General features: G+C 47.2%; 4 protein-coding genes across 4 annotated transcripts; 2 read left to right on the forward strand and 2 right to left on the reverse strand.

Annotated features, from left to right (window-relative positions):
- Positions 1-1,397: 1,397 nt before the first annotated feature.
- Positions 1,398-2,500, forward strand: LOC136540154 (uncharacterized). The gene is made up of 3 exons (XM_066532151.1): positions 1,398-1,591; positions 1,675-1,990; positions 2,076-2,500. The coding sequence occupies exons 1-3, from the start codon at positions 1,499-1,501 to the stop codon at positions 2,273-2,275; spliced, it is 609 nt and encodes a 202-aa protein (XP_066388248.1). The 5' UTR covers positions 1,398-1,498; the 3' UTR covers positions 2,276-2,500.
- Positions 2,501-4,217: 1,717 nt separating this feature from the next.
- LOC136533343 (serine/threonine-protein phosphatase 7 long form homolog) lies at positions 4,218-6,422 on the reverse strand. The gene is made up of 5 exons (XM_066525907.1): positions 5,712-6,422; positions 5,426-5,634; positions 5,033-5,327; positions 4,747-4,830; positions 4,218-4,670 (listed from the first exon to the last, which is right to left on the reverse strand). Exons 1-3 carry the CDS (start codon positions 6,351-6,353, stop codon positions 5,276-5,278), a joined length of 903 nt encoding a protein of 300 aa, XP_066382004.1. The 5' UTR covers positions 6,354-6,422; the 3' UTR covers positions 4,218-4,670; positions 4,747-4,830; positions 5,033-5,275.
- Positions 6,423-6,478: 56 nt separating this feature from the next.
- Positions 6,479-16,602, reverse strand: LOC136537279 (uncharacterized). Its single transcript, XM_066529311.1, has 8 exons — positions 15,703-16,602; positions 15,199-15,476; positions 14,867-15,111; positions 11,752-12,088; positions 11,481-11,519; positions 11,158-11,212; positions 6,724-6,795; positions 6,479-6,652 (listed from the first exon to the last, which is right to left on the reverse strand). The coding sequence occupies exons 4-8, from the start codon at positions 11,760-11,762 to the stop codon at positions 6,479-6,481; spliced, it is 351 nt and encodes a 116-aa protein (XP_066385408.1). The 5' UTR covers positions 11,763-12,088; positions 14,867-15,111; positions 15,199-15,476; positions 15,703-16,602.
- Positions 16,603-18,058: 1,456 nt separating this feature from the next.
- On the forward strand, positions 18,059-20,036 carry LOC136533360 (protein IN2-1 homolog B-like). The gene is made up of 10 exons (XM_066525920.1): positions 18,059-18,123; positions 18,304-18,378; positions 18,464-18,524; positions 18,634-18,720; positions 18,840-18,938; positions 19,034-19,142; positions 19,228-19,304; positions 19,440-19,547; positions 19,722-19,802; positions 19,889-20,036. The coding sequence occupies exons 1-10, from the start codon at positions 18,101-18,103 to the stop codon at positions 19,895-19,897; spliced, it is 729 nt and encodes a 242-aa protein (XP_066382017.1). The 5' UTR covers positions 18,059-18,100; the 3' UTR covers positions 19,898-20,036.
- The last annotated feature ends 291 nt before the right edge of the window (positions 20,037-20,327 follow it).

A 20,327-nucleotide genomic window follows, 5' to 3' on the forward strand; every position in this document is an offset into this window, starting at 1 on the left:
CCAAAACTCCTGCAACCAACCTGGCCACTGTTGACTCGGATGCCAGGATGACCGAATTTTTTACTATTTGGCCCTTTTTCGAAAGTTTCTCTCAAATAGACCCCTGGCGGAAAGAATTCCAGAAATGGACCCTAGGCTCAGTGCCAGAGTGACTGGCGTCGAGCTTGGCGCCACGGTCACTGGCGCCGAGGTCCTGGGCACGAGGAAATGGCCTACCAGGGGCTCGGCGCCAGAGTGACTGGCGCCTAGCCACCTGCATTTAACCCAGCCTGCACTTCTTCCCCGAGCGTTCTTCCTCTTATTTCTCCTCAGGTTTTTTTCTCACCACTTCACCCTACCTCACGAATCAACATATTGGACCTTGAAAACCTTGATTTGATCCGTAGATCTTCGAGAGCAAGGTATACTCGCTCACCTCCTTGTTTTTCTCGCATTGATTCGGTATATATTAGTCGGATTTTTGAAACTAAGAATCGTCATCACTTAGGGTTTCATTGTATCCCTCAATATATGTATTATACAACCGTAGGTTCATTTCAAGGTGTGGAAAAAGCTAGCAAACCAAGCCACATGTAGTTATGTTATGGGTTTATTGTTGTGGATGAAATGAGAAACCCTAGGTTTAGGGTATAATGTTAACCGCTTTTGGTTCTTAGAACGAAATTGATTGTATTGTAGTTATGGTTCTCATTGATATTTTGTTGTGATGTTTTTATTTATGTTTGTTAAATTACATCCTATTTGTTAGATGCAAGAAATGTTTCGGGAGGAGTTTTGGCGAAAACGGGGTCGTCCTCGAGAATTATACCCCGACACGTCTAGCAAAGATGCCCCCGTTCCTCCTGACCTTCCTGTCCCTAACTGTGACTATGGTTTCCCGGCCCATGTTTTTCAATCGAAACATCCAGACACAGCCGCGCGTTGCTTCTACACATATAGTCGGTTTAATGTAAGAAATTATTTGTACTATCCTTTTTCTTTATTTGTTTAAGTATGGTACTAATATTTTATTGGAATCTCATTGTGTAGGACCATGAGAGGTGCTTTTTCTTTCAGTGGATCGATGGTGCAGACAAGTTTGATCCTAGGTACCTCTTTTTCGATGATTGGTTTAGAGGGAGACATCCACATGAGCACTTCAAGCGGTGGGTTCCACCCCCCTAACCCTTTGGCAATGACAGCTAAGGAGAAGCACCTAGCCGCAGTTAGATGACTCGAGGAACCTCCTCTGTGCGATTGTAGAGATCGAGATGTGATAAACCCTGAGAATACGTTGGAGTTTGTGTGTCCAAACAAGCATAAAGAAAGTGCAAAGTGTATGTGTTAAAATCTTGAGCTATATGTGTTTATGTACTAATGTCTCATTATTTAGGTGTATTCAATGGTGAAGTGTCGTTTCAAGGAGTGGTTGTATGGTCCTAAGAACCAATGGCCGGAAGAACCGCGGAGGGTTAAGGAAAAGAAGAAAGAACGGGTAATCTACAAAGCACCTCCTGTCATGTGCGAATGTGGTGTAAAATCCAACTATGGCCTAGTCCCTTCGGAGCTTGGAATAGGTCATTATTGCGGCCATATGATTGAGTATGATGAGGTTCGTTATTTTTCTGGTAAACATGAAATCGTATTTTGTTTGTTTTGCTAAGACATATATGATATAATATTTGTTTTGAACAGAGCACTAGGAAATGCAGTTGGGAATGTTATGATGGTCAAGCTAAGTTCTTGGATGAACTGAAGAAGAGGCAAGTAATTGCACGGAAGAGGGGATATGAACCTGACTATGTCAACCTATTCGTTAAACATCACAAAGAAAAGATGCGTGAGTTTGCTAGACAGCGCGGTATTTGTAACCCGATCGATGTTGGGCTTAACAAATGGGGATTGGAGAGGCGGACGATGTTAGAGGAGGAGAGGGCAAGGAATGAGGCAAGGGAGGAGACAAGAGTACAGATGCAGGTCTTGAACGAGCATGTTGCTACATTATGTGCCAGTGAGTGCTTGAAAACCTTTTTTCGTTGCCTGGTTTTAAATGTAATATTATCGAGTTGCTAACTAATTGAATTTTATACATCAAGGGATTGGTTGCAGCGGGGAACATGCTGCAGAGGTGGCTCGTGCAAGGTATGAGGAGAAGAAGTTAGATGGCCATAGATCACGAGCTGGTTGCACCGTTCAATCACCGATTGTGCTGTGTGATGATGGATACGAGGATGAGGACGACACTGGCAGACTGAGTGAGCTCATTGCTCTAGCAGAGGCGGGCATACAGGCGTAGGAGGCTGAGGACGACACTGGCAGACTGAGCGAGCTCATCTCTCTAGCAGAGGCGAGCATTCAGGCGCAGGAGGCTGACGACGACACTGGCAGACTGAGCGAGCTCATCGCTCTAGCAGAGGCGGGCTTACAGGCAGAGGAGGATGACGACGCGTTCTTCACTCAGGCCGCAGCGGCTGCAGATGAAGCGGAGGCCGCTTACTACAAGCGACAGGCAGGTTAGAGCAACGCAGTTGAGCCTAGCCACAGCAATAGGGTTGTAGTAGAGGACTAGTACTCGGATGATGAGTTGCTTACTCAGTATGTTTCAGATTGAGGATTTGGAAGTGCATTTGCCCCTTTGTCTACTGTCGGCACTTAGTTGTACTATTAATATGTTGTGTAATGTGACATAGTATCGAACTTTTCATTATGTGGTTGTTTTCATTATCAATGGTCTTAATATTCCGCTTAATGATACGGACGTATTTCTATTTGAACACGTGCTGCAAAAAACAGTTAACGACATACGACATTATAGAAATCAACACACGAAACACATTAAATGGCATGTGACTACATGTACCGAACCTGGGTACATAGTTTTCTTTGACTAAACCTAACATGCCTTAGGTAATTAAATCATGCCTTCGGTAATTAAACCTAACATGCCTTAGGTAATTCAACCTAGGGTTCTCCACAAGAAAAATACAAAGTCATCCTAGTAGTGTGGCCACATAGCAAATTGTGTTGCACCTTCTCCATAGTAGCCTCCCGTTGTTGTTGGTGGTGGTGGCAGGGGTGATGGGGGAGACCCCTTTTTCTTGTAGTTAGGGCAGGTGCAATATGGATCATTGCAGAGTGCCTCCTGTGAATCGGCACCATTGTTGTTGTCATCCTGTTCGTCGTCCTTGTAACCACTGCTAACTTCCCTTTCTAGATTGAAGATACGGTCTTGTAGGTAGTAGATGTACTCGGCATGCGGATAAATAGGTCGAGGATCGACCCACCTACTGAACCCATAGTTTTCTTCAGCCAAGGAAGACTACAAAAAGTATGTCGTGTAAGTGATATACAAGACAAACATATTGAAGAAACAAATAGTAATAGCAATTACCCATGCTCGCGGGCATTTGAAGAAACGACGACCTCCATCTATTTCCTCGGTGAACATCTGCACTAGGTAGTCCTCACCATGCATGCATTTTGGCCACTTTTCTTTCCTTTCATCGTATCCTGTCAGTGGTGCCTCTTTGGTGAAATCACTTTTGCTCTCAACTGGGAACCTCTCATAAAGAGCTTCCTCAAAGAAATCGGGACCAAGAGGACCCTCCCACCCCCAGGTAGTTTTCTTCCTCTTTCCTCTCCCTCTGGACGACCCTCTAGACATTGGTACTACAATGAAAGCAAATGTTGAGGAGTGTTCTTCTTCCTTATTGTTTGTGTGAATGAGAGGGAGTGAGTGGTTATTTATAGGTTGAGAGGAGGAATGGAGGCCTGTCAATGTGCCATGTCAGCGATCCGTATGTCTCTTAACCTCAGCCCTTGGATCAAACAGTCATAAGATGGATGGTGGAGATAGAGTTTAGTTGTGCTTCCTTGCATGTTGTCCGTGCATCTGAAAGGTCTATATCAGTGATGTGATAATTCGATGCTGTCCGTGTATCTGAAAAGTCTATGTTTATTGTCTGAAAAGCATAGATTCGTTCACTATTGCTTGGTAATCCTAGATTCTTCTACACAGCGTATGTACAAATATTCCTGGATTATAAACGTAATAAATTTATAGTTAATCTGTGTACTACATTTATGCCTTTGTACAAGTGTAGTATGATTAAAGGTTCACGCAAAAAATTTACAAGATACGGTCTTGTATTAGAAGCATCCACAGTTACAAACAGAGACATCAATATATATTCTAAACATTTAATCATCCAACAAGCATAATGCAACCACAACGAATATCACAACCAACATAATATGTCATGCAAAGTCCAAATAGTCCACAATGTCCATACAGTCCCGAATAGTTAAAGAAAAGTAAATACAAAATTCACAATAGTTCATAGTAACACCTACCACGTCCCTCACTGTCTCCTACTCTTGCCCCTACCCTTGTGACCCAGAGCGCTGGTGCTTGGAGTGTAAGGGTCACGCGGCCGGTGTCGCCTAGTGCCTAGAGGCGGTGTAGGATGAGTCGATGGAGCGTCATGGAGCTGAGAGGGCCCAAGCTCATCGTGCCTCTTGTCCATGTCATCGTCGTCGTCGGCCTCCTCGTCCTCCTCCTCGTCCCCTGTAGCTGCTTGACTAGAGGAACCCAAGGCTCCTCTTCCTATGGAAGGATCGTACACATCATGCGTCGTGTTTGTCCTGCAACCACAATGACCAGCCGCACGGCGTAGACGACGTGACAGCCTCTGTTGTACAAAACTATGTTAACTGAAAGAATATAACGTATTAATGATTTGTTTGAAAGAATATTTTTAATCTTACATCTAGGAAGCCAAGTATGTAGTCATCATTGACTCTAGGCCGAATGCGCTCGATCTCTTCAACTGAGCTTCTCAGTGTATTGCCCTGCAACAAAGTTTTCAATAATAAGACTTATGAACAGATATCATTTAGTTTTGTTTTCTTTTGTACAAGAATGTAACTTATTATAAGTGTTATACGGCTCGAAGGTTGCAATAACTACAATAGATAACTCCTAATGTCGATCCAAGAACGCCTAATGTATTGTTATGTAACTAAACATAACAAAATAAGTCGATTGGCTTACCACTCTGTCCAAGATCGGTCCTGCCTCCACCTGCCTTCCTGCACGAGTGGATCGGTCGTATGTCGTGTCTTCATTGTCGGAGGACTCGATGTCGGCGTAGTCAGCTTCGGTCCACTGTAGCCTGAGCCTGCACCTTGTCGAACGCTGGTACCAAGCTTGGTACCGCCTGAACTCATGGTTCGTGTGCGGCTCGTTGTTGTCATCTAGGTTGTCGTGCATCTCCTCCCATTCCTCAATGTAGGACTAGGGGTGCCTCTCCCAGTCAAAAATCTTCTTATTCCTCTGACGATCCAACCTGCACGTATGTCATCGTTACATTAATCCACGTACATGGCACCATATTATAAGAAATGGACCATCATCATAAGACATTTGAAATATCAAAACACTTACTTGTGTAAGTCAATGCCAATCGAGAACAGAGGCATAGGCCAAAGCTGTCTCACTCCAAATTGGCATGCAACCCTATCTGGCAGGTGGTACTCGACAGCATAGAAGCAGATTAGAGGGCACCTCATCCTATAGAAGTAGTCGTCGGCCCCACATACGTTGCTCAGCTGAAAAGGAAGTGCGTCCTCTCCACCATACGGCTCCCACTCCACCTGCATCATGTCCAAATAAGATGTTAGATGGTATACTAATCCTTTTAAAAACAGCATGGAAAATAAAATTTACTTACACTAGACGCCGTCAGCGAATCTAGCTCGTTCGTGTACTCAATGTACGCCCGGTCTATCCTCGTGTGCAAAACCCTGACCTGGTCCCAAAGGTACGCCCACGTCGGCTGGTGACTTGGAGGCTGACCTTGGAACCACTCACGACGAGCCAGTACCTCTAGACGACCAACTAGAAAATGAGCCCACATCCACAGCTGTAACAGGTACACGAATCCACCAAGTGATGGGTTCGCCGTAGACCGACGACACCCCTCGCACAGCTGCCGGTATAGAAAACACAAGACTGCAGAGCCCCAGCTGTACTGACCCGCCTGGTCCCAGTCACTGAGGCAATGGATCCACATCCAGGACGCATTGTCACCCGTCGCATCGGGAAATAGAACGCAAGCAAAAAGGTGTAGGATCCACGCCTGGCAGTAGTACCCAACCGTCTCCTCATCTACCTCCTCAGGGCACTGTGCAAACTCTGTACGTAGCCATGAGATGGGAACTCCAGAAGTGTGAGCCCCTTGCTCGCTAAGCTCACGCCCATGGAAGGCCTCCACTCGTGCTCTCCAGCCCTCTGACCTGCACTGCCCGGTGACTGGGTTCCCATGAATCCTTAGGCCTAGCATCTTCTGACAGTCCTGAAGCGAGACTGTCATCTCCCCGAAAGGTAGGTGGAAGCTGTGAGTCTCCGGCCGCCACCTATATTTAAGACCAAGCAAGATTACTTGTCAAAAAGTCAATCGCATGAACAAATGGCCATGAATGGAGGCAATGATTCACTTTAATACCTATCTACCAACGTAGTTATCGCCGCTGAGTTGAACTTGGGCAACCCACGACGAACCTGAAAGGAGATGACATCTAGGCCAGCTCTTTGCAGGAAAGGAGTGTACCTATCATCGTACCGAATGTCCAAGAACCCACTGTGGGTCCTAGAACGAAGGTGCGGAAGGTCCTGCATCGAATATAACATAGTCACATGTTACTTCACGAACACATGTATGAATAAAACTTATAGATTATTACCTGCCCCAGCGCAACGAGACGTCCTCGGTGGGTCTCCTCGTACGTCGGGTCGAGTAGGTGAATTGCTCCATCCTATAAAAAAAGTGAATGAATTAGAATTGCAATGTACAATGAAACATGAACTTATAAATGTATAGGTAATTGACACAAATACAAGCATAAATTGAGACATGCATAATTAAATATATGATACGACAAATATAAAATAATACTATAAACCAATAGTCCTACCTCACTAATCTGCCAATGGCAACTTCGTGAGTTGTGGCCAAGTCTACCGCACTTGCCGCACTCGTACTGCTCGGGATCAGTAACAAATGGAGTTCCTCTCCCATGCCTAGTTCTTCTGGGTATCTGATCCATAACCATCCTATGCCTCATCCTCTGCCTTGATCCACGCTTATTCCAATGGTAAGCTGGATCCGCAATGTACTTCGGCCCATCATATGGAGGCCACTCTCCAGGGTCCCGGAAAGGCACGAAGCGAGGGCTCCATGTGTTCACAAGCGTGTTGACACTAAACTCGTGAGATATCCTCCTCTCGATATTATAGTTGCGATGCCTAGCTGCTGCCACCAAATGCGAACATACAAAGTGGTATTGCCTTGGTTTACCACAAGTGCACTTGAAATCTTGGAGGACAACCACATGTATCCTCGACTCTCGGACCTCGCCGTCGGATGTTGTACCACCCCTATGCTCGACCTGATAAGTCCCTGTGGCGTGGTCAAAGCATGCAACCTCATGTGTGCCAGCCCTTTCTCTTGCCTTCTCTAGGTGTGCCTTTGGTTTTGGAGCCCATATCTCTCCATCACTCCTCAACTGCAATGCATGGGCGTGTCTATCGTTGAATCAGGCAACAAGCTTATAGAAGGTGAATTGAACAATTGCATTCACGGGCATACCACGTATCCCCAATAGCAACTTATTGAATGACTCTGCCATGTTGCTGCACTGAAACTCGTACCTCCAGCCACCGTCGTCATGAGCTCTCGTCCATTTCTCCAAATCCCTCATCAAACCTGTGAGCCATTGTCTACCTTCTGCATTTGATGTGGTTCTGACCTGCTCCAACTTTTCCCTAAAGTACTTGTCCTCAAGCTGTCGAACAGCCTCCTGGAACAGATCAAAGTTTTTCTTGACACCGTCCTTCCGTAGTAGATTCTCGGCAAGGTGTCGAGTACACCAACGATGGTGCAAAGGTGCATACCCCTCTAACTGCTCTCGCATGGCATTAAGTATGCCCTGATGCCTATCAGATATGACGCTAACCTCCCTGCCAGGGCCAACCACGTGTATCCGGACTAGCCTCAAGAACCATCCCCAACTGTCATTGTTCTCCTTCTCAACCAAAGCAAATGCCAAAGGAACCAACTTGTTGTTCGCGTCATAGGATATGGCTATAAGAAGTGTGCCCTGGTATTTGCCAATCAAGAACGTACCATCAATGGAGAAGACAGGATGACAGTGCCTAAAGGCCTCGACACACTGAGGAAAGCACCAGAAGGCACGGAAAAATATCTGCCTCCCATCCTTCCATGCATTAGGTTTTGGGATATACTCATAATGCATGCTTGGATTCACCGCTTTGATTGCATTGAAAAGAACTGGCAGCTGCTCATACCCATCCTCCTAGTCCCCATATATCATCTTCCACGCTCGCTGCTTAGCCTTCCATGCTTTACCATAAGTTATCACATATCCTCCATACAACGCCTCAACGGTCCTGATAATTGTTCTCACCTTCATGTTGGGTTCTCCCTGCAAAATTCCCATCAACCGCTTGGCAATGAGGGTAGATGTCAACTGCCGATGCCTCAGTGTCAGCTCATGGTCAGCACAATTGTGTGGCCTAACAACTTTTGTGATCTTCTATTTTCCGGTCACCTGTTGCTTCCTTGCACAAACCCTCCATGGGCAGCATTCCTTGTCACACACAACTGTGTAACGGCGCTCCACATATGAATGCAATACCCTGTAAGGCCTCTTTCGTATCACTGCAAAAGCCTACAACCACCTCTTCAAAGTAGGGAGGTCACTGAACACCCTCCCCTCCTCAATTACCATGTTAGGACCAGCCTCAAGAGCTTCTAGGAGCTCATCATCACGTCCTTCTGCAAACGCCAGATCAGAATGAGCAAGATCACTAAACTCATGAACTCTAGGATTACGGCGGTCGGGAAAGATACGCCTCATCATCTCAACATCACTCTCCGTCAGCTCTCCAACAGGACGATCATCATCAGAATCAAGAGCCCTAGCCATCTCATATGGCTCCGAATCATTCATAATTTCAACATTATTGGAGCCACGAAATCCATCTGAAAAGTGCACTTGCGCAGCAACATGGGGCACATCCATATTCTCAGGAATGTCTCCTACAACGTCATTACAGAAATGAGGAAAGAATGAAAGAAATAGATGTAAGGAACGGGATAAGCTCTCAAAAACCATACGGTTAAGACACTTACTCGGATGATTCTGTGTCAAAGGGATCTCATAAGGAGGATCTGCCATGAAAACATGAGTATGACAACCATCTCCAAATAACGCATTGAGGGCAGATTGAGCATCAGGAACCGTAGGCGCAATCTGCACATGCAGGTAAGGTTCCGAAACGGGAGGGTCGATGTGTGCTGGATGATCCATTGCTGGGGTAAACCCATGAGGGATTGGATCAACTAACACCCGACGAACAACCACGTCCAAACATTGCAGCTGGCTCTTCATAGCCGATCTCACATAGTTGTCCCACTGATCCGCACAACCAATTGAGATCATTCGCCTGAAGATGTTCGGAGGACAACCTAGGTGCAGTACACCATCAACTGCAATATCATCATCTCCAAAGCAATGCAGCTCCTCCCGAGCCCTTGCAACCATATCACTAAATGAAGGCATATCATTGAATAGCACAGGCACGCTTTGCATGTCAAGAAACTCAACATATCCATAACGATCGCTTTCAACCGTGCCTCCATGATATATGGTCACTAGGTTGTCCATGTATTTCAAAAACGTAACGAAACACATGTCCTTTAGTCCAAATTAGACGATAGATAGTACCTAACAAGTACTTTCTAACTACAAACTAAGTAATCATGATAATAACTACGTATATATTTATAGTGTACTCACTAAATAGCAAGATCATATGTAGTTAACTACAAATATAACTACATATCTAAGTAGCTATCTAACTATATCTATTTACTAATGTATCTATGTTTCTATCTATCTACATATATATCTCACTAAATCAACTAACTAAGTCATCACAGTATAACTAGTAAATAACAAACACCAACTAAATAGGTACATTGCATATTCATATTTTTTACCTTTCCAGGTCGACGGACGATGGGCGTAGGTCAAGGCGAAGATCCGGGCCTGCGGTGGCGCGGCCAACGACAGAGGTGGTGCGCGGCGGTCGCGGGGTGCCCGGCGCTCCTCGCTGCGAGACCGGCTCGCGGGCCGTCGGGTAGTGCTGGGGCGAGGCGAGGGCGGCGGTGGACGTCAGGACAAGGCCGGGGCGAGGCCGGCGGTGGAGGGGGCAAGGCGGGGCTGAGGCCGAGGGCCAGCCCGGTGGAGACAAAGGCGAGGACGGTGTGTGGAGAGCGTGGTCGGCTCGGCGCTGCAGCAACCAAGGGCAACAGCGCGAGGGCACGGCGGCACGTGCGGGCTCGGGCGAGGGGCGAGGCGGCGAGGGGCGACGGGGGAGCGAGGCGAGCTAGAAGGGGCGGGCGCATCTGCGAAAGGAGAGGCGAGGGGAAGGCGCGGCGGGGGGAGGAGAAGAGGGAAGGGAGCGCGCAAGGGCAGGCGAGGCGGGGCGCGAGAGGCGAGTGGGGGGTCGCATGGGCGGGCGGCGCGGCGTGGAGCGGCGACGGCGCGGGCAGTGGCGGCTAGGGGCGAGATGGAGAAGAATGGACTGGCCGGTAGATATTATGGGGCTCGGCGCCAGAGTGACTGGCGCCGAGCTCGGCGCCAAGATCTACGGCGCCGAGCTCGGCGCCAGTCACTCTGGCGCCGAGCCCCTGGCAGGCCATTTCCCCGTGCCCAGGACCTCGGCGCCAGTGACCGTGGCGCCGAGCTCGGCGCCAGTCACTCTGGCGCCGAGCCAAGGGTCCATTTCTGGAATTCTTTCCGCCAGGGGTCTATTTGAGAGAAACTTTCGAAAAAAGGGGCAAATAGTAAAAAATTCGGTCTGGATGAGGGATATGGTGGGCCGCCATCCCCAGTTTCCATTAGCAATATTAGTTCGCTGATAAGGTAAATCAAATATACTGGACGCAGAGAATGAGTCTGAAAATCAAGTAGATATCAGAGCATCGAGAAAGGAACTTCATACTGGAGCTTGGAAACGAATAACAACATCATGCATCTTTGGTATGACGAACTAATGCTGATTGTAATTTGTAAAGTTCAATCATTAACCTTAAACAACAGCAGGCTGAATCTAAATGACCGTAGTGCATTGTCTTTTACATTTCTGAAAACAACCACGCCAATTACTTTGTGTGTCTGTTATCATGTAAGAGAAATTTATAAAAATAGTGATGCAAACATCTGACAATACAGTCCAATTATTAGCTAATGAGAAGAGAAAAACAGAGCAGTTTTGGTCTCCAAAAACAACAGTATGCACTTACTTTCTTGACAGTGTTTAGAGAAAGAACTACGTCAACTGATGTGGACATGTACACATTGAAGAAGAAAGAAAGGTGAATTAAAAATGATAACAATAACAATGCTCTAACCTGGGAACGATCATGTTGAGCACAGAGAGGAAACTACAACTGTATAGGCAAACAAAAAACTTAGGTTTGTCATGATCGAGTAGAAGGTCTGGGACCCTGGATTAGTTGATAAAGTTGAAAAGAAGGCAAAATAAAAGAAACTAAGTTTAGAACAATCACCATAAAATATCGGAAGAAAATCCATGTCCTGTAAAATATACTGTATATGGCAAAGGATTACTCACAAAGATACGTAGGCATGAATTAGAAGAGGGGAATGGAGAAATCTCACCAAGCGCCCATAATGACACGGTTGCCTCTTTTCTTGTTTGTTTGTTTTGGTTTTGGACTCCGTGACAAACAATTCCAAAATATGTGCCAAGCTCACATCTAAGACCGTCTCCGATAGGAGATTCATTGCGGAACCCAAATTTGAAATAGGTCTCCAATACTGTACCTGTAGCCTCCAACAAAGTACCTATATGGAAGACCTATTTTAGGTGTCAGGACAGGCATAACTCAAATATGAGTATTATCTCTCCTGGGAACCCATTTGCAGGGTTGTCTTTTGGACCTTATTGTTGGAGAAGACCAAAAATAGGTATTGAACCCTTTGCCTGTAACGCAACCTAAAAAACGAATAGATCTTGTATTTTAGGTCGCGGTTGTTGAAGACGGTCTAAAATGAGAAATTTATACAAATTACACACTACATAGACCATTTAATAGAACACAGGCTTAAGTAACACAATAGAAGGCACAATAAATGTTACTATACTGAAAGAAGTACATAGGTCATGTTCGTTTGTATTATAATCCGTATTTTTCAACTTGTTTTTTTAGTCGGAACAGTATTTTTCTCTCAAAACAAATTAGTTGGAATAGTATTTCGACTTGTTTTTTCAGCGAAACGAAAGGAGCCATACGCAGAAGGTTGTATTTAATTCTGACATTCCAACATAGTGCATGCTGAAGGCTATGTTCTCTCGTACAAAGCAGGTAAAGAGTATAATCAATGGAAGAAACAACAGAACTTAGGCTGTTTTTGCATTCTCGGACCAAAGACAGAACATAGGTAGGAATCCAGGAAAATAGAAGATGAAATACCTTGGTTTCATTTAAAGTATAATGGATAAACATAACATTTTGAATTGAACCATCCAGATTTCACCCCCTCATACATAGGAATAGATGGGGTCAAATTCTCATGAGGAAAATAGTGACAAAAAAAACGTGCGTCTTCCACGAGATGGGTTTTGTACGGAAAATGGGGAAACCAGATGGTGCCTGGTGTGTCCGGCGTGATTTCTCAGTTTTGTGCTCATCCAATTTGATGCATTATATTGGACAAAGGAACACGATCTAGAACGACATCGGGAGAACGGAGCAGGTCGAGGGGAAAGAAAGGGAACCCAGCATACTGGATTTAATTTCCTTGGGAACGACGAGGAGTCATTTGTCTTTCGTTTAACCCTTGTTTAGTTCCTCAACTTCCAAAAAGTTGCTATAGTACCTGTCACATCGAATGTTTGCGGCCCGTGCATGGAGCATTAAATGTAGACGAAAAGAAAAACTAATTGCACAGTTTGGTGGGAAATTGCGAGACAAACGTTTTGAGCCTAATTAGTCCATGTTTGAATACTATTTGCCAAATAAAAACGAACGTGCTACAGTAGCCCCAAAATCCAAATTCATGGAACTAAACAAGGGCTTAGTTTAGACAAGTCTCAATGGGGGTTTTATCTCCCAGTTTTCAACGCACCTATATTTTGAAAACAGTGCAGAAGAGTTTCATCCCCATGAAACTCTCTCTACTCCCATAAAACTTTTATCTTCTCTCTTCATCAAGACAGTGTTATGTCAGCATATTTAATGCCCATAAAACTCTATGAAATCCTCATTAAGACTGGCCACCTGCCAGTATTTTTTTCTCACACTCAATCAGCCAACTGGCGGTGTTGTCCCTGAAGGGCGGCGCGACGGAGGCGGCGAGGACGTAGATGTACCGGTAAACAGAGGCCGTCGTGGCTGGCGGCCGCATCAGTAGCATGGGACATCAGAGGCCGATGCCGAGGCCAACCTCGATTCGGTGCAACCACCGTGTCAGCCGAAGGCCGACGTGACGCGGCAGGCAAACTGGAGCAGCGAGACCTTCCCTCGCCGCGGCTCGATGCTGCAATCCGCCCTCGATCATGGCATATTGGCATGGCTGAAACCAACTAAATCAGTCTGTGGAGAATATATATATATATATATTTCTCTATAGCTGGCTATAGAATATGATATTTTGTAGCCGGGTCGCTGTGTCGCGCTGGGCTGATCCGGTCCGACCGCATGTTGTGCCAGCGTCTCGATCCTCATTCACCGCAATGAATCCTCATTCACCGCTCCAGCTGGTGCCTGCCGCCGACGCCGCCCTCTTCGTCGCGCCTCGCGCCTCTTCCCCCGCACTTGCGTCTCGCCCCCCCGCTCCTGCTGCCCTTCCCCTCGCCCCCGCACCTGCTTGCCATTGAAGATCCTGATCGGATTTGCCGACGCCCTTCATCCTGCTACAATCCGAGATCACCGTGCAAGAATATGATTCGGCTGCTTCTCCGTATCAATGCAGGATTGATCCAGAAACGAACGAATATCCCCCAAATTTCGTTGCAGCTTCCTCTATACTTCAGCCCCCTACCACAGCATCCTGATTAGCGCAGTCCACTGCTCTTATTGGCTGCTGGGGAGGCCCCAATCCTCCATCGGAGGTGGCTGCTGCAGAGGCCCCAAACATCCACGCTGGGAAGCTGCCTGCTCGTTTCTCTGTTGTCTGCTGGGAAGCTGCCTGCTCGTCTCTACTCTGCAGATCCACATCAGGCTAGCAGAGAGGCTACGGAGGTGATTTATCTTATCCATGTGTCAATTTTACACTGTACATACTTGGTTCACTGATGCCCACTGCACCTTTTGTTTCCGTGAACAATTGTTTATTTTCCTTTTTTGTTTGCCTTCGCAGTCCCTGTTTACCAATGCACATTGTTGGTCTGAGTAGGCATCTCAAACCGAGTTGCATAAGTTTACATGATTCTTGTGATTTTACTTAGTAATTGATGTTACTGCTTTCAACCAAAATTGTGCGGATCATTCTAGCTAGTTTAAGTAGTAATTGATGTTACTGTTTATGGTAAATTTGATCATTCTAACTAAATTTTACCGTCAATTTTAGTAACTATATTCACTGTCCACATGTCTCGTAAATATACTGTAAGTTCTCGTAACTATTCTCAGTGCAAAATATTTCTCATAAATATTACTGTAAGTTCTCGTAACTATTCTTAGTGCAAAAACTTGTAAAAAATTCTCGGTGCAAATTCTCGTAAATATTTCTTATTGCAACGTATTCATACTATTGTCGTAAATATGCTTACCACATGGCTTACTATTGATTCTTTTATAGGAAATGAGGCCTCCTAAACTTGTTCAGGGGACATTGAAATCATTCACCCTGCACACCACACAGGAGGATTTCAACATTGATATAAGTGACGTCACTGGTGTATCTCAGACACTACCACCTCAACCAGTTCATCAGCAGCCACCACATTGTCCAGGACCATCGGCACACGCTTGTTCAGAGGAGGACGATGATGATGACGACTTCATGCAACCCCAACTAGGCACCCGGTAATAAACAATAATCAACGCCGTAATACAAATGTTGTTGTCAATATATATATATATATAGAGAGAGCATATGTACCAAATCAGCAAGTGGGAGGCCGATGGACGGGGGCTTGAGCTTGACGCGGAGCATGGATCGCTCGCGTCGCGGAAGAGACGACGATTCGTCTGAAGGCAAGTCGGCTATCCTCGGTTGAATCGTCGTCCCAAATCTGGGGACGGACAGTGGGCTCCGGCGGGAGGGTCGGCGTTCCTCGGCTCCCCCTACCATGGCCTGCGAGGGGGACGCCGACGCATGGCCTGCGAGGGGGCCGCCGTGGCCGAGCTCCGCAAATGACGGAGGCAGAGCACGATGTGCTGAGGAAGGATCGTACAAGCACATAGACGCAAGGATGTGAAATGGCTGATTAAAGAAAGTTTTATTTGTTTCATCAATTTTTGAATTTTGAAAAAGCACCGTACTATTCGTTTATTTTAAAGTATATCATTATAATTCTTTGTTTCCACAAAAATACCATAAAATACGTATGAAGATAATTTAGACCCAACCGTAGACGTATACTACGATGACGTGTATACTCACATGAACTTAAATGCCCTTGGCTTCCTATCCAAGGCAGCCCCTCTCCCTCTCACTGACGCGTGGGCCCTACCTGTCATCTCCTTCTTCCTCCTTTTCTTTTCTTCCATAGCTGAGCAGCAGCCACCGCCGTCGAGCAGCCCCGGCCACGCAGGCGCACGGACGAGCTGGCGAGATGCCGCAGCCGCGGCCATGCGGGCTTGCGGACGAGCTGGCGAGCCTCTGCCGCGACCACGAGCGTCACGTGCGAGCAACCGCTGTCGCTGCTGCTGCCGGCGATAGGAGCGCCGCGGTGTCCGCGCCCACGCCCTTCAAGTCCGCGCTTGCGTCGGCCTAAGGCTGAGGGATAGGCGCGCTGTTGCCGTCTGGGTTGGCCTGCGACTTAAGGATGTGGAGCTGGAGCACGCCGCCGCCGGAGAAGAGCTCGCAGGCGGTGAGCAGCTCGTCGCCGCCCGCCAATCCCACCGCCCGCAACCCTGTGAGCGCGACCACCCGCTGCTAGACTCTCACGCAGACGCCCGCCGTAGGACTCGGGCTTGTGCCTTCGACCATGCCGACGGTGGTTGCTCGCCTGCGGCGCGCGTGGTAGCGGCGGCGGCTCGCCCGAGCGCATGCATGGCCACGGCGGTGGTAGCTTGCCAACTCGCCCGCGTGGCCGGGGCTGCTCGACGGCGGTGGCTGTACGACGGCTGCTCGCCCGCGGCGCGCGTGGTCACGGCGGCGGCTAGCCAGCTCGCCTGCGAGCCTGCTTGGCCGCGGCCGCGTCAACTGGCCAGCTCGTCCGTGCGCATGCGTGCCCGGGGCTGCTCGATGGCAGTGGCTGCTGCTCAGCAAGGGAGGAGGAGAAGAGGGAAGAGGAGGAAGAAGAAGATGATAAGTAGGGCTCACGCGTCAGTGATAGGGAGAGAGACTGCTGTGGATAAGGAGCCGAGGGCATTTAAAGTCCACACGAGAATACACGTCGTGGTATACGTGTGCAACTGGACCCAAGTCCTCTTCATACATATTGTGTGGTATTTTTTTTGGAGAGCTATGCTCCGGTATTTCTCCCTTTAAAAGTTGCACGGATCTCAAAGCAAACTAATTGTAGTTATTTTCTTAATTATTTTCTGTTTGGGTCACGCTTGGACCCCGCCCATCCAATCCAGACCTGAGTTCAGCCCACCTATATTCCGTTCTGCCCCTTTCGTGCTGGTCCGTCGTTTATTCCTCGACGAAGGAGACGGCGCGGCCACGGCGACCATTCCGGAGCAACGGCGATCGACCGGCAGACCGAGCAATGGCGGCATGCCAGCACCTCCACTCCTCTCCTCCTCTGATCGCGTTTCGTCGTGTGCTGGCAGCTGGCAATGAAGTCCGGCACCGTCGACTTCCTGTACCGTTCTCGACGGACGGCGCGTGAGGACGACGACGACTACTCCATGCATGATTAAAGCTATTCGGCAGGTGCCATAGCAAACTGATGGGTGCGTACATGCAACACTGATCATCCGTGTACCCGCCATCGTCCTCAAGCGCCGCCCATCGAGAACGGCACCCCCGTCGTCCGTCGAGGACGTGGATGGAGGCACGGACCTCCTCACGCCAAATCGAACGGCGCCGCCAGACTTCCTTGCCTGCTACCAGCACACGGTGAAACGAGATCCTTGGAGGAGGGGAGTGGAGGTACCGGCATGCCGCTGTTCGCTTAGTCCGCCCGTTGCCGCTGCTCCAAAATGGTCGCTGCAGCGGTGTGTCTCCTTCGTCGAACAGAACAGGATAGTCAGTACATGACTTTACTTTTGGAGGTGGGCTGGACTGGACAGGTTGGGTCAGAGCGTGACCTAGAGACAAAAAAAAAAATTAGTTTAATTGTTTTGTTTGGAGATGCGTGTATCTTTTATAAGGAGTAGCGGAGGAGAAGCCTTCCGCGGAAAACAAAGAATTGTAATAATATGTTTTAAAATATATGAATAATAATGATATTTTTTTCGAAGTTCGAAAATTATAATGGTACGACGCCGGCGACGGAAACGAGGGCGGCCCCCGCTGATACCGACGGCACCGAGGCGGGCGCAGGAGCCGAGCGGAGCACCTGCAGAACGGCGGCGGCACTTCTGAGAAAGGCGACGGACCCGAGGGCGGCGTCCACTGAGCCCGACGGCACCGCCGAGGAGGCGGGCGAAGGAGCTGAGAGCAGTACCGTGCGACTGCTGGCGGCAGCGCCTAGAAAACGCCGCGGCAGCCTAATAAGCAGGTCGCACTGCCGGGGGCTCCACACTGAGCGGACGAACAGGGCAACGACAGCTGTCCATTTTATTGGCGTTTGAGAGAGTATATATCTATTCGCAGTCCGCGACGAGCAGGTGCAGCTCAACGCCACCTCCGCGCGCGAAGCTCCTCACGAACCCGTATCGTCGCCATGGCATCCGCCGCGCCTGCAAGGTGAGCACTGAGCAGAACCAAGCGGCAGAACGCCAGAACGGGATCCAGTCTCTGTCGGCTGTTGCCGTTCAGATTCCTGATCTAATTTCCCCCGTATAGAAATGATTATCTCTTGAACTTTCTATGAAAGGAGATTCTTTATTGAGTTTTTTCATGGAACAATGATTCCTCCCCGTGCAGCTCCGTGGAGGAAGTGCTGCCGTCTCCCCTGACCTCCGCCTCCGAGCCCCCTCCCATCTTCGATGGCACCACCAGGTAGATTTTAGACCTATCAATTGTAAATTTCACCTTTACAGATCAGGCGCTAGAAGTTAACCCCTCTTTTTTGAGTCTCGTGAAGGTTGTACATTGAATATAATTGCCCGTTCGCGCAGCGCACTTGGATTGCCAGGAACTACAAGGTGGCACCATCACCATCACCACTGTTTGATTTGTTGAAGCGGTTCTCTTTTGTGGTGTCTTCCTGGAAAGGAAAACTGAAACCTTTTCTGTTCCTCGTCATTTGTCCAGGGTTTGCAGGACAAGATTAAGATAGTCGCCATCAATCTTACTGACAGGCCAGCATGGTACAAGGAGAAGGTTTATCCAGGAAACAAGGTGTGTTTGGTTAATCTGCTACCCCCTTAGGACCTTTCATGTTCAAATTTTCCCAGGTCCATGGAGACTTCGTTTTACATTTTCCTTTCATGTATGATTGACCCTTTTTTTCCCGGCAGGTGCCTTCTCTGGAGCACAACAACCAGGTGAAAGGAGAGAGCTTGGATTTGGTTAAGTACATTGACAGCAACTTCGAAGGCCCATCGTTGCTCCCTGAGGTAAGAATACATCAGATAGCCATCAATGTAGCGCTTGCAAAAAAAAATGGTGTTTTTTCAGGCTTGTTAACGTCTGGACTCTGAATTCTTCACAGGATCCTGCAAAGCAGCAGTTTGCTGAGGAGCTGCTAGCATATAGTGATGCATTTAACAAAGCATTATTCTCATTTATAGTCTCCAAGGAAGATGTGTCTGAGGAAGCTGGTAACATAACTAATTCACATGTTTGATTTGTTTGATTTGAAAAGGCTTTTTCTAAGATGCTAATTGTCTCATGTCTTTACATCAGTTGCTCCTTTGGATAAAATAGAAGGCGCCCTGGGGAAATTCAAGGACGGACCATTCTTCCTTGGTCAGTTCAGTCTGGTATGTCACTGAACACAAGGAATCATTATCCCTGCAGCATGGTTCAAAATCAAATCTCTATGAGAAAGAGTTCATATTGTGAATGTGGGCTTCGGTTGGCATGTGGTTTTGTCGTGATGTGTATTTTCATTACAGGTGGACACTGCATATGTGCCATTCATCGAGAGGTTTCAGATACTCTTTCCCAACACAAACAACTACGATATCACAAAGGGCAGACCCAACCTTCAGAAGTTCATCGAGGTAATTCAGACTGATGGACATTGAATAGGCTAAAGCTTTATGTATTCACTCACATGGTTTGAAATGATCATTTTATCCTAATGACCAGGCTGCATGGTCCGTCCAATGCAAACCAGTTTTCTTGATAATGCTTTCTTGAGGAGAAACTTTAACTCATGGATTGGTATATTTCAGGAAGTGAACAAGATCGATGCATATACACAGACTAAACAGGACCCACAGTTTATACTTGAGCTTACAAAGAAGCAGCTTGGGGTATGATATTTCTTAGTTTTTCCTGCCTTGATTGATCTATTTGTTCAGCTAATTTCAAAACATTTGACCATCATTTTAACCTCCAGATTGCTTAAAGCTTGTGACCAAGGATTAAACTCTTGCCAGAAGTACCAGCATAGTAGATCGAGAATCGTTTAGTTGTTTGTGCGCTTGAATATTACATAAATGGTTTTCAATAAGACATGGCCTTCTATACTGGTTGTGCTTCTGAAAATAAACTAGTTAGCTGTAATAATGTATTGATATCACTGTATATGAAGGGGTGGGGGGAGAGAGAATGATCGCATCAGTGTGTTCTGTCAAATGTTGCCAAAAAATGAGACAAATACTGATCCATTGCACTCAGCAACATTTGACAGTATTTGTCTCATACCAATATTCTCCTTGTGCTGTTAGTCAGTAAGGAATCACCAAGTGAATAGAAAGAAAAATATATGTAACAATGTCCACAATGGATCATTAGCAGGCTTGGGCCCTGTTTGCATTTGTTTCTCAGGTTTTCAT

The sequence above is a fragment of the Miscanthus floridulus genome, chromosome 2 (assembly GCF_019320115.1).
Source record: "Miscanthus floridulus cultivar M001 chromosome 2, ASM1932011v1, whole genome shotgun sequence".
In the NCBI taxonomy this organism is placed as follows: Eukaryota; Viridiplantae; Streptophyta; class Magnoliopsida; order Poales; family Poaceae; genus Miscanthus; species Miscanthus floridulus.

Excerpts from the sequence above, each read along its gene's own strand:
- LOC136537279 (XM_066529311.1), bottom strand. Across the intron at positions 6,796-11,157 it reads TCAGCCTGCTGTTGTTTAAG|GATGGAGCAATTCACCTACT; the intron begins GTTAATGATTGA and ends CTTTTTTTATAG. Across the intron at positions 6,653-6,723 it reads GTCTCGTTGCGCTGGGGCAG|GACCTTCCGCACCTTCGTTC; the intron begins GTAATAATCTAT and ends TATTCGATGCAG.
- LOC136533343 (XM_066525907.1), bottom strand. The coding sequence starts at position 6,353 with ATGACAGTCTCGCTTCAGGACTGTCAGAAGATGCTAGGCCTAAGGATT. Across the intron at positions 5,635-5,711 it reads ATTCGCTGACGGCGTCTAGT|GTGGAGTGGGAGCCGTATGG; the intron begins GTAAGTAAATTT and ends GACATGATGCAG. Across the intron at positions 5,328-5,425 it reads ATTGGCATTGACTTACACAA|GTTGGATCGTCAGAGGAATA; the intron begins GTAAGTGTTTTG and ends ACATACGTGCAG.
- LOC136540154 (XM_066532151.1), top strand. The coding sequence starts at position 1,499 with ATGTGCGAATGTGGTGTAAAATCCAACTATGGCCTAGTCCCTTCGGAG. Across the intron at positions 1,592-1,674 it reads ATATGATTGAGTATGATGAG|AGCACTAGGAAATGCAGTTG; the intron begins GTTCGTTATTTT and ends TGTTTTGAACAG. Across the intron at positions 1,991-2,075 it reads TGTTGCTACATTATGTGCCA|GGATTGGTTGCAGCGGGGAA; the intron begins GTGAGTGCTTGA and ends TTATACATCAAG.
- LOC136533360 (XM_066525920.1), top strand. The coding sequence starts at position 18,101 with ATGGCATCCGCCGCGCCTGCAAG. Across the intron at positions 18,124-18,303 it reads GCATCCGCCGCGCCTGCAAG|CTCCGTGGAGGAAGTGCTGC; the intron begins GTGAGCACTGAG and ends CTCCCCGTGCAG. Across the intron at positions 18,939-19,033 it reads GCCCATCGTTGCTCCCTGAG|GATCCTGCAAAGCAGCAGTT; the intron begins GTAAGAATACAT and ends AATTCTTCACAG.